Source organism: Anastrepha ludens, chromosome 4 (assembly GCF_028408465.1).
Source record: "Anastrepha ludens isolate Willacy chromosome 4, idAnaLude1.1, whole genome shotgun sequence".
In the NCBI taxonomy this organism is placed as follows: domain Eukaryota; kingdom Metazoa; phylum Arthropoda; class Insecta; order Diptera; family Tephritidae; genus Anastrepha; species Anastrepha ludens.
This window is the reverse complement of record NC_071500.1, coordinates 25,918,129-25,931,546: the sequence shown is the minus strand read 5'-3', so window position 1 is coordinate 25,931,546 and position 13,418 is coordinate 25,918,129. Positions and strand designations below refer to the sequence as shown.

At 37.9% G+C, this 13,418-nt stretch overlaps 1 protein-coding gene across 1 annotated transcript in view; it reads right to left on the bottom strand.

Moving 5' to 3' along the window:
* Window positions 1-2,405: 2,405 nt before the first annotated feature.
* The window catches only part of LOC128861170 (uncharacterized), a 49,988-nt gene continuing 38,975 nt past the window's right edge, over window positions 2,406-13,418 (bottom strand). Inside the window, exons 4-8 of the mRNA XM_054099096.1 lie at window positions 7,744-7,975; window positions 6,731-6,836; window positions 6,558-6,659; window positions 6,289-6,492; window positions 2,406-3,525 (exon numbers count right to left, since the gene is read on the bottom strand). Coding sequence (XP_053955071.1) covers window positions 3,226-3,525; window positions 6,289-6,492; window positions 6,558-6,659; window positions 6,731-6,836; window positions 7,744-7,975 — 944 coding nt within the window. The 3' untranslated portion in view covers window positions 2,406-3,225. The remainder of the gene's footprint in view (window positions 3,526-6,288; window positions 6,493-6,557; window positions 6,660-6,730; window positions 6,837-7,743; window positions 7,976-13,418) is intronic.

Here is a 13,418-nt window from a genome sequence, read left to right as displayed (position 1 = left end):
ACGGGTCTGCTTTTCCGAGCATTACCCGATAAAGCAGGTGAAAAATGCACAGGTAGAAAAATGGATACGGATAGGCTCACGATTTTACACTGCCTCTATATGGCTGGAGAAAGAGAACGCCTTTTTGTTATTGGGAAATCTGCAAGACCTCGTGCATTTCGCAACATAAATTTGAACAATTCACCCGTTAGGTTAGGTTGAGTTGAAGCGGTTGTCCACTGTGGGACACACTCAGGCTTATGGTCCATTGTGATGCCGCGTGGGGAACTAGCTCTTATCCCTATTAAAACCAATCCGAACTTTTCAAAAATTTTTTGACATCCTTAATTTCAACAGAACCGATTCATACTTCCAATTCATTAAAGGATTGTCTACCCAAAATGGCGAATCTACGTCTGGATAGAGAAGGACAGTGACACAAAAGGTGCGGGATCGTCTCTTCCGCTTCCTCGTCTAGACAACTTCTGCCGAAGTCATGTGTTTGCACACCCAGTCTCTGGGGGTGCCTACCGATTAGGATGTGCCCCGTAATAACTGAAATCAGTGTGTTAAGACTGTGCTTACCTCTTTTTAGAAGAAGTTCCGTGCGTTTAGCATTGAGAGTCGGCCACAACTGTCGGGCGATTTTGCAAGGGGCTTCATTCCGCCATCTTTTATTCGCTACCCTTACAATTTCTTCGAGGATACGTAGTTTACATGTGTATACGTACATATTGTATACCTATATCATTAGCTATGTACTCATCAGGTACCGAATTTCGCTAGTTCATCGGCTCTGCAGTTCACCTGTATGCCACAATGGCCAGGAACCCATGTTATCATTAGGTGAAATGACTCAGCCATCTCGTTAAGTGATGCACGGCCTTTTATGGCTACCTTGGAGGTGGTCGACTGTTTTGTGAGGGATTTTATCGCCGCCGGGCTATCATTGAAAATGCAGATATTATCTCCAGGTATCGCATGACACTGTACCAGTGCTTTCATTATTGCCATTAGTTCAACCTGAAAGACAATAAAGTAGTTGAGAAGCCGAAAACTGAAGGAGATCCCCAGATGTTTGGAATGTACACCTCCGCCCACCCTCCCCTCGAGCTTTGAGCCATCTATGTATACATGGACGGACTAGCCCTGTCTTATCTCGACCCGTTCCCACACTTCCCTCGAGGGTAAGAGGGTCGTGAATGTTATAATGGCAAGTATAGGCGAGACTGTATAGTCCACCTGTCCGGGAAGCCAAAAAATTGCTATCCAGGAAAATATACTTTGAGCATAAGCAAACTATTAAGGAAGTTATTTCCAAACACAAAAAAATCAAATCAGCAAAAACAAATTCACCCGTTACGTGGCGATCAAACAAAAAGGCTTGGATGACATCTGATTTGAGGACATATTTTCTCGTGCAGTTCGATAGAGAAATGCAACTTCAAGAGCGGAGCGTCGTTCTATTTCTGGATAATACGGCTTCCCATACTCGTTTCTAAAATTCAAAAATGTTAAAGTTATTATTCTCCAAGCAAACACAACCGGATTGTTGTCAACCCCTTGACCAAGGCGTTATAAGAAACTTTAAGGGGGTTATCAGAATTTTCACAACATTGCATTTTGGTTTTTTGCATTTTCTTAAAGTATAATACCTTAAAAATATTGTGAGCAAATTTTAAGTGAATCCCACAAATACTTTTCGAGTTATTCAACAATTAACAAAGGGCGTTTGGGCGCTCCGGAGCAGAACTTTAAATGCGTTTTTCTCAAAACTATGTTTTTTGCACTAGTGATCACTGTAACTTAAAAACTGCTTGGAAGATTTTAATGAAATGTATACTGCTTTTGAAAAACATAAGATAATCGTGCCTTATCGCAGAATTTTTTTTCCTCAAAATCTCAATTTTTTTAAACAATTAATTGTCGGTTTTTTTCTCGAAAATCTGAAAAATATTTCCTGAGGCCACCATATTGTTAAAAGCTTCGATCAGGCACAAGATTATCTATTAATAAAACTAATTTCTCTTGTCCGATTGATTTTAGATGAATCTCCAAGGACTAGTGATGAGCAACGCAAGTGACTCCTGGATAAACGGGCACCACACATACATTTTGCTAAAGTCAAGTCGAAACATGATGTATTGTGCTATGTTTTTATTTTTGTAAAATAAAGTAATTGACTAGTAAAAAAAAAAATTATTGAAAATCATAATTTTTTCGGGCCTCTGACTACCCCTAACCCTTTAAGAGAGAGTACTCTGTATTTAGAAAAGTTGCTGTAAAACACAAAATGAGATTTAAACTTTTGCTTAACCTTAAACTAGTAGTAGCTCCCCGCAAAGCATTGCACTATTGAGTGCATTGCGCGTTATCGTTTAAAAATACAGAAAAACAAAAAAAAAACAGAAAAACAAAATTTGAAATAAACAATTAAATTACAAACATTTATTTGAATAAACCTTTAAAACTAAATTACACTTTTTAGAAAAATAAATAATATAATTTTATAGTGAGAAGGCCGCATTTCATAAAGTGAGGAACAATATACATATGCAAGTGGTAAATAAGTATTTATGCATCTACAGGTAAGATTGTGCACTTAATCACAAAAGTATACATCCGCGGTTTTAGTGGTCGTACAAAGTTTTTGCACATTACACGAATCCACCTACAATGAATGCCTACAATATAATTTACCGTCTTTGATTTGCCCGTCACATGAATTATTTAATTGTAATCACTCACATAAATATGTTGGCAAACAGGTAACAATTGTCTTGCGATAATAATTTAATAAAATTTAGCTATTCAGTATAAGAAGCGATCGATCTGATATCAATACACATATGTACATACATACCATCAGAAGGCCACTTAAAATTCTCCTAATCAATCTAATCAATATGGGTATACAAGGATTAAGGCTAAAAATAGCAACTTTCATTAAGATTGAATATAAGAACGCATTGAAACATTGAAATAACTTGACAAACGAACAAACGATGAACGAACAAATCGTATTATGCAACATGTGCGACTTAAAATAAATATATATTTAATTGCATGCATGTAAGTTTGTATTTACTTATATGCCTTCATCAATAATATCTGTATTTGCATGAAGCTAATTTGTGCTTTCGATAAACTCAACAACTCAACATTGTTTAGTGAGAAACTTACATACACACAATACATACATAAAATGATAAAGTGTGCTTTATGTACTCGTATGCATACAAATATCTAATTTTTCGGTTCTAAGAAGGGCAGTCGGAAGCCGGCGGCTTTCCTTTCGCTGGTTTTGTGCTGTGTTTCGGTGCCGTCATCACTCAATGGCTCAATTGGTGTGAGCCGCTGTGCACGATCCATATGTGGCGGCAGTTGCAAATTGATGGGATCCCTTAGCCGACGCAAATCGTATTCAGCTTCGGCAATTAGGCGTTTCAAAACATTATAGTTTTCAATGTTCATGCGCTTTCTTTTGGCCTTTTTGTGTATGGTAAGCAAGAACATGCGATCTCTGGCTGTTTCGCAATTATATTCCTAAAATGAAGGGAATATATTTAGAAAGTTGTAACGATAAAGAAGTAGATCATGAAATGAAATAAAATATACAGGGTTTGATTGAAAAGTAATGAGCCTTATTTTTTTTTAAGGAGTTTTATTAAATCTTTTGGCTTATACAACTAATATTCTTCAAAATATGACCCTTGAGCGTCAACACACCGCTGGTGGCGGTCCTTCCACTGCAGTAAACATTTTTTAAACTCATCCGCCGGGATCGCGTTCAATTCGGCTGTCACAGTTTTTTGGATCGCCTCGATGGAGTCGAAACGCCTCTCCTTCAGCTTTCTTTTCAGGCGCGGGAACAAGAAGAAGTCCGGAGGGGACAGGTCTGGGCTGTAGGGAGGGTGGGGAAGCACCGTCACTTTCCAATACTTCACGACTCTTTTCCACACGCAATTGCTTTTATTCATCAGCCAAAACCAATTTGGCACACACTTTGCGCATTTCAAGTTTTCCAGTCACGATTTCCCGCACATTGCAATAAGTTAAATTTAACTCTTCACTGATCTCACGTAGACTAGCACGACAGTCAATGTACCAAAATTCACGAACCCGGTTCACATCTTCTCCCGGCCTTCCTTGAACGATTTGTGCCACCGTTTTACCTGAACACTGGACAGAGATTGGTCCCCGGAGGCCTCCTTGAGTAGCTCAATGGTTTCGGTACTCGTTTTGTTTCGCTTTACGCAAAATTTGATCGAGTATCGTTGCTCCAACGATCGCTGCATTTTCGCCACTGCAAAATCCTAACACAGCTTCTACTGCACCGCTGTTGCTAGCGAACTGGGACTGATTTCTAGTGGAAGGGGAGGGTCCAACGACCATTTTTCCTCACCAGGCGATTCGGTTGATCGCTTGGCAGACACTCCGCGCGGGAAGGCTCATTACTTTTCAATCAAACCCTGTAATATTAGTTTGGTAAAAAAGAAATCCCTTACCCATCACGCATGGGTATCTCGTATCGTACACATAATTTAAAGTTTGTGCTCGTTGCCAAGGTAACATTTCACACTAACAACTCATTTTTTAGTTTGTTCCCTTCAGGTGGGTATTGACAATGTAAGGCAAAAAAAAGAAAATTCCATACATTTTACAGTTTTTCTTTCATAAATTCGAAAATGCAATCCAGGCTGCTGAAATAGTGACTGGTGTTAATGGTATCGGTACTGTAACAGCTAATTACGAGGAATTTCGGGTTCGTCGATTCCGTTCGGGCATTTTTGAATTTCAGGAAAATGACGATAAAATCACAGAAATAATCGAAGTTGTTATAGTTTGTTGTTTTGTTTTGGTACGAGTGGCTATCAAGTTTACTTCCGCTGCGTTTGCTAAATACGGCTCCACTCAAACTCTACATTGGTTAGATGCAATCAGTTGGACGGGTGGTGCCACATTAAGATACACAAGACACAAGCGGAGTGGTCCACATGGTTTGTGGCCACATGTTGCTGCTGCCATTGGGCGTTCTTACCCCACATGGCCTCTATCTCGCGTAATTCGTTGGTGCAACCATCTATAGGGTCCGGCACTCGAAGTGTAACCAACTTCAGACCGCTTGCGCAAATGACGCACCTCTATCTCGCCTAATGCGCTGGTGCTATCATCTATAGGGTCTGGCACTCGAAGTGTAACCAACTTCAGACCGCTTGCGCAAATGACGCACCGGCATCAGCTGTTTATTAGTTGACTAAATGCTGTTTACAAGCGCGCGAAAAAAGAAAATCAGTAAAGGATTCCAAACGTAATAGCGATTTCTAGTGAGCTCGAGCACCTTAAAGTAAATAAAGTTTGTGTTTATCGCACCATTACTTGTTACAATAATACTGGTAGCATCGCAAAACATTATGGAGGTGGTCATCAAAAGACTGCAACGTCACGTGAAATGGTTCAAAATTGAAGAAGCAACTTAAGCGAAATCCCCGACGAAGTGCCAATCAAATGGCGAAAGAACTGAAAATATCTGACCGTAGCATCCACCGCATACTGAAAAATTATCTTAAAGTTAAGCCTTACAATATCCCAAAGGCGTATGATCGCACTCCAAAGCAGCAAAAAGTCACTTGAGAGAGCGAAGAGATGCTTCACTTGGCCGAAAGCGGTCAATTTCCGAACATTGTGTTTTATGACGAGAAAATGTTTCAAATTGAGTAATTCGTAAACTTCCAAAACGATAGGGTTTATTTGACCGACCGTTCATACGAGAATTTGAGTCATCGATTGGCCACCAGGAGGCAGCACCCGCTACAGGTAATGGTTTGGGCCGCTGTAACTGCAGATGGGCGCTTTGCAATCGTTTTCATCGACCCTGGCGTCAAGGTAATTGCGAAAATCCGAAATATTATCGGGAAAGTATTCTGGTGGTTGTTTTGAAGCCGTGGGCAGACAAACATTTCGGTGGCAGACCATGGACGTTTCAACAGGACACGACACCACCTCGCAAATCTCGAGTAAACCAAGAATGGCTGAAAAAAACGTTTCGAACTTTATATCGTCCAAATCCACCACTAAGTGTTGCCATCAAGGTTATCTAACGGTAAGCTCCGGAAACGTGTACCTTCGATGAGTGTGAACCAAAGGGAAGGGGTGTCAGATGAGTTAATTTAGGTGCCAATTAGGCAGTCTCTGTTATCGTGTTTTACTCATATGACAATGGGTTTACCTTGCCACTTTGTTAGTATCTATTTTTGGGACAACCAGTCAGTATAAATAAAATATGTAAAAAAACGTTCAAATGTTTACCGTTTTTGTTAGGCAGTAGTAAGCATACATGGCCATCGTTGTGCCATAGGTTACAAAGTAAGTGACGGGTTCCATGATATCCCAAGAGTATTCCCACCAAGTGAGGCGCGCCAAAACGCCAAATTGTACTGCCATCAAACTGAGTCCAACCCATGTTGCGACGACGGTTTTACGTTCAGCGAGTCTAGCCAGCTCCTGTTTTTGCTAAAAATGTATAAAGACATAATATGCAATAATTTTTGTAATGTTGGAGTGCCATTAAGTCTTACTATTTCTAGTGGCGCAATTTCAAATTTTAATTTTTCTATTCTTTTCACCAGCTCTTCCTCTTTTTGCAAATGATATTCGCCGACGTGTAAAGCTTCGTACAACTGTAAGGTAAATATTATTTGTTAATTAGTAAAAAATTAAATATTTTAAATGCCTTTTTATTCATATTTACTTGTGCAACTAAAGTTCTAATATCATTAAGATTCTTTAAGTCTTCTGAGTCGATTTTTTTCCTTTTTGGAGGGATCACTTCATATTTGTTGTCATTTATTTGCAGCCTGGAAAATAATTAAATATTTTATTAATGTTATTGATTTGTGTTATTAGAATTTATGCTACGTTTTGCATACAACACATATACCCCCAGATGCTGCAGAATAGCAGGGCATTGCTAGTTTCAAGGTCTTTTATATAGGGAGCAAGACTCAGTTTTCCCGAACTTACAAATTGAAAACGTTGCCCGAATTCGAAAATATACCGAAAATGTTGTTTGTTAGATGAGACGTACTCGTATTCTTTCCGTTGCTGATAAGAGTTACTACCTAACGTTTTTTTACATTGACTGATAGCAGGCCCAAAATTTGCCCAACTTTACGGAGCAGATCTGATGGAATTAGATGTTCCCGTATTATATATGCAGATAAATATACGCAGATATAAATTGCGTTCAAACATATACAAATTTGTAATAGTTATTCCTAATTTTTACATGCAGACGTTCGATGGATTCGAAAAATTAGCAGTCGCTCAAAAATTTTAAGAGCAAAGTGACAGTCCGATGCAAGAGAACCTTCATTTTTATGGAGACAAGAACCTGGAAGGTGTGGCCAATAACAGACCGTTATCCGGCTCTCAGCGTATTTGGCGCTGATAAGCTGACGTAACTGCGGTCACGAAGCGGTCTGTTTACGAAAAAACTCAGATTGCGTTAGTGATATAAGAAAAAATCAACACAATGCCACTTCATTGCGATCTGAACAATGACTAATTGGAAAAGTGTGTGAATATGTTTTTGGACGAGCGTGTGACTACACGGGAAATGATCGCGCAGAATTCGGCTGCCGAATCTCCCATCACTTGGCAGCCGAAATTCTCCTTACAATTTTGTTTTTCATCATAATTATTGGTCAAACCATGTAAATGTATCATCCTTGCATACAAAGAACAATGTTTTTTTTTACTCACCAGAATGGCTCATCCATAAGGCTATCGATGGAGCATGTGGAGGATATCCGTATGCCATTTTGATTCAGCACAATCGCTCGATCGATACCGTGGTCTTCAATTTTCAACATTTCGATTAAATCGCCTACTTTGTGTGAGACAGGCCTTAGAGCAAATCGGCATTTTTCCAATCTACTTGGCAACGGCACTGTTAGGTGTGGAAGTCCCTGTATATACTCGACACAAACATCGCCTGAAAAGTAAAAACAAAATCAAATCAAATCGGTCTCGTAGTTTTTAGGTAAATGCAAGCGATGAGAGTGGACAAAATTTTTTTGCAACAATGGCTTTAAAAAATATATAATATGTATATAAGTACTCATGTATGTAAATATGTATATTCATAATTCTCTGCCAAAAAAAAAAAAATTCGGCGTAGACATAAGCCATAATTAATCCACTTTATATTTTTTACAATATTTTTAACATTTTTCATGCTAACTTTTTTTCAGTAATTTTTCAATAAAAACATAGCTTCTTGTGTAAACCTCATAAATGAATGTTCCAGATTTCGTAAGAAATTTCAAAAATTTTACTTAAGTTTATTTTAAAAAAATTGTCAGCAAAATTGCTTTGATTTTTCACAATTTTTTTTTTTTGCATGAGTTGTTGAGAACTTTCTTCCATATTAAAGACCTCTGAACATAAAGTTTTCATGGAAATGCAAATGATTCAGGGCTCTCTTTATCCACCGCATATTAAAAACTAATCACTATTTTCCAAGAAAGTTGTGAGAAGCAATGCGCGGGCGGAGAGCACTTGAAGTTGATTTTCCTTGTGTAAAGTTTTGGACTATTATCGAGTAGACATCTGCATTTTGAAATCCACGAAAGTCAATATCCACTGAATATATAAGCTGTCTTTTAACACGGCCATCTTTGCAACACTACGTGTGATGAACTGTAATTCGATATTTTTATTGTTCTTTTTTCAGTGAGTTGAAATTTTTTTTTTATATTCTTGTTCACACCGCCCGGGAGCATACCGCTTTGACAGGACTCTTCCATCGTACACGGTTCTGCACTGTTGTTTCTGCGCCGTCCAATGTGATGTCGGCATCTGCTAATTCGCGCAACATCGACCTTTGCTAAGTGATATTTGACCGACCGCGGCCTCTGCTCCTTTGCGGGCTCCAGTCCAGTGCCACTCGCGTGATGCTATCTGGTGGTTTTCTAAGTGTGTGACCTATTCATCGCCACTTTCTGCGTTTTATTTGCCATAGGATGGGCTCCTCATTCCTTGATCTCCACAGCGTGTCGCTGTTGATGACGTTGGGCCAGAATATTCTTTAGATGATGCGGAGGCATTTGTTGACGAAGGCTGTAGCCCCTGTGTGATGGTATTGGAGATTAGCCATGTCTCACTTGCGTACAACAATACAGACACCACACTTGAGGTGAATATTTGTAGTTTATTGCGCCTGGAGATTTGCGAACTCGCCCATACTGTATGTATACGTCCGAACGACGCCCTTGTTTTGTTTAGCATACACTTGACATCTGCTGTTGTAGCTGAAGTTTTTGACAAATTTTACTGAACACCCTTCATCCATTCAACCAAAAATTCATCTCACCCAAAAGATGGGACTAACTCGAGAAAATTTTCGTGCCCTGATTTAGTACGTTTTTCGAAGTGGATTATCGAGACAGAAGTGCATTGATAAACTTACTTCGATTTTTGGCGTTGAAGCACCATTTTCAACTACTGCGAAACGCTGGTATAACATTCAAAGTCGCTGTCGAGAGTTGAATGATTAATTTCGTAAAGGCCAGGCCATTTCTGTTGATGTGCCAGAAACAAGCACTGCTGTGTGTGAATTGATAATGCAACATTGGACATTAGTGAGAGAAGCAAACATGCAGTATTGAATGAACATTTGGTTGCCAAAAAGATTTGTTCGCGTTGGACACACTACACCGTTGTGGTTCAAAGCACGTCTATGACATCATAATAGCTGACGAATCTTGGATCAGTGCACATGAAAACATCTATGCGGGGAAACAAAACAGTAATCGACAGTTGGGTGTTCCAAAACGAGCTTAATCCAACAAAACCTCAAAGCAAATGGTCACCTATGTTTTTAGAAAATCTGATTATGCCGGAACTCTACGACTGAAGAACCCTGAGAAAGGTCAACTCTGAGTGATATACAATCATTTTTTTGCCAGAAGTTTTCGGAGTAATACTCGTAAGGAAAACCCAACCGCCCAAGACAAATTATCCTTCACGAATTAGACAATGCGTGCTCTAATGCATCTGCTCACATAAGAGAGTTTTTGAACACACAAAAGATCGAATTAAGGGGTCATCCGCTTTATAGCCCCAAACAAGAAAAATAAAATGCACGGTCAAGGTTTTTTAACGCCTGTTGAAGCTATTAAACAGCTCGCTTTGGAGGCCAAAATGCTTTGAAAAAAATGCTGGTTCAAATGATTGCGTTAGCGTACTGACTTCCAAGAAGAATATTTTGAAAAACAATAAAGCTATTTTCATTACTATTATATTTTATGATGTTATCATTATTTGGCGCAAAATATAAAAGGCAACCCTCGTATAAGTGTATGGACAGATCAAAGCTGAGTGCTGGCATTAAAGCTTCACGCCAAATAAGTATAACTAAGCACATCTCCTTTGCAAATATTTTGATGTTGTTTAGAAAAAAGTAAAATTCATACCACGGAAAGTATTTCGAGAATGCCATGCCTTCAAATCTTCACTTTTCCTTAACGTAGTGTCACTTTTAAGTATTAGCTGATAGCCGAGGTTATTGACTCCTTGGATTCTGGTAGAAATTTAATTGCTCATCTATCTACATCGACATCTTTTATGTAGTTAAATGTTCTCAATGCTCTCTAGAGCACGACTCTTCACGCTAAATTCGAATGGAATTTTTCTTTTCGATCTCGCATGTTGAATTATCATTAGTAGTTTATTGTTGGAAAATGTTGCGAATTGGCAAGTTTATTAGCATTTCATTTCGATGTGATATGAATATGCGATTGTGAGCATATATTTATGAGTAGATGTGCGCGCTTGTGTTAATGTGAGTGAATAATAGCTAATATTTATTGCCATTTTATGAAGGTAAATCAAGAAAATACGGAGCGTAAACGAATACTTAAAAGTATAGCGTTAATGAAACAAACCAAAGCATGCAAAAATTCTGGTATTTTAATAAAAAACTAACTTTACAATAAAAGTTCAAGAGTCAAACATTGTATTATTGAAGTCAGAATTAAATAAAGCGAAAGTAAATTGCTTGAGTTTTAATAAGCATAAAATTCACATTTTGCAGATAGTTGAATACGATGTGAATTCATTCCAGGTGACGGCATGACAGAGCTGATTTTCCAATTTTTTGTCTTGATTATCAAAGTGACCTTCTATTTGTTGTTGCTCTGTTTCTCATGGAAACTTTAAGTTAAGACTCATAAAAACAAAATACATGTAAATGTTTTTGTTGCTCAAGTGTTACTACCTTTAAAACAGGGTGTTTCAAAAGACGCGACCAGATATTGTTTTCTAATAAAACATGTAAAAATTTAGTTTCTTTGATGTTTCACTATTTTTATATTTTTATTCAAAATAGGACTCTTAACCCTTTAACCTACAATGACGGGCATAGCTCGCGTACGGTGATCAGACCAGAAATGAATATTACGTGTGCTATGGTGTGGGCTAAAACTAGATGACTTAAAAAAGCGAGCTTGTATACGATTTCGGCCCAACATTTTCGAATCTAAATCGTAGGTTAAGGGGCTAATAAATAGGTATATGTGAATAATGACATAATTTAAATGTCCACCATGAGCATGTCAAAAAGTAAAATCCGTCAAATTTCAGTTCAGTTGTCATTATGTAACGCGAATTTCATCGTGAGATCGCTCGTTATCAAAAATGATAGGAACTAGATTGCGCCCATCAGAGAGTGCATGACGTCACATTAGTATCGCTGTGCAACGTTGCCACCACTTTGCAATAAATTTAGTGCTCTTTTATACCCAAATTGAGAAAATTTTTGAGTTTGGTGTATGTTTCTCTTTTCAATTTGAAGTTGAAAATTGTAGGTAAAAAAAGCTTTTATAATTAAAAAAAGCTAAACAAGACCACTCCTCTTGCATTTAAATTTTATGCTGAGGAGATTTACGTGCTAGTGAAAATTTGTTTATTCTTATAAAATTTGATGTTTTGAATGTGCAAATTTTTTACTCCTTTTGAGGTTATGCAAGAATATTGAATCTTCTTCACTTAACTCTTCTTAACACCTAAAACCTTTTTATAAATTTTAAATTTACTCAATTTTTTTAATTTACTGAATGCGAATTATACCCATAAAGGTGTATTTATAAAAATAAACACACAAATAATAGCACATACTACTCAAAAACCGAAAACGACTTTTCTTTAAAAAGGAGTGCCTTAATTTGTTACACAACCTCAAATATATCAAAAAAGTGTTTTACGGCCTTTTTTAAAGAAATTCTCTTAACATATGTTTTAAATATAAAGATGGATTTTTAAATCTCTGTTTTTTTAATACAGTCCATTGTACATAACCATAACACATTTATTTAAAACAACGGGACAATTTTGCATGTCTACAAAATTCTTCATGTAATTGAAAAAAAAATTGTTATTTTCTTTTCTATTAATAGGCATTTCAGTGCTTTTTCATATGCAAAACTAGACAGCCACTACAGTTGCGAGACAGAGAAGAAGAAGAACAAACTTGGAAAAAATTTAAATAAAGCGAAAAAATGTTACACAGAAGTATCACACGATTAATAACCAACATCAACCACGATCGCTATCGCTGACATCATGACCAGATGATAAATAAGAAGTAAAAGTAAATTGAACTGAGTGAATTATTGAACTAATTTTTAAAAAATGTATATTTCACGCGGCCGCCGTAGCCGAATGGAGAAAAACGATTTTTCTAATAGCGGTCGCCCCTCGGCAAGCAATGGCAAACCTCCGAGTCTATTTCTGCCATAAAAAAGCACCTCATAAAAAATATCTGCCATTTGGAGTCGGCTTGAAACTGGAGGTTCCTCTATTTGTGGAACAACATCAAGTCTCACGCCACAAATAGGAGCAGGAGCTTTTTGGACCTTAATTCACCAACTAGCTAGATATTGGTGTGGAGTTAACAAACCGAAAAAACAAAAACACAGACTTCGTAGGATCATGCGTATTTTGTTTTCGCCTAACACTGCCACCAACAACAATCTCTGGACTAGAAATCCGGCGTCGGAAATGAAAATGGATTGGAACCCATACTTTACGGGAACCCAATCTAGACATCTCCAAAGCAGCTCTAGACTGGAACCCACAATTCGCAGATGCGGCAGTCCATCGAACATGTGGAGACGACTAGTCGAAGCAGAAGGCGGCAAGCGAAGTCCCTCGCTTTAAAAAAGTCTAATCTAAGTTGTTTATTGTGGCCCTATATTTCACCTCAGAACAAGGGGAAAATATATAAAGAAAACATAGACGGTATCGGAGATGACTGATTAGTCGTGACATATGTACGTCGATTCGGTGTATTTTGCGGTTGGCTTTGGGCCTAAATCTGTATAATATTTTGTTGACGGAAGAATATAAGCCGATCGACCAGAGATAACGCCGTGAAT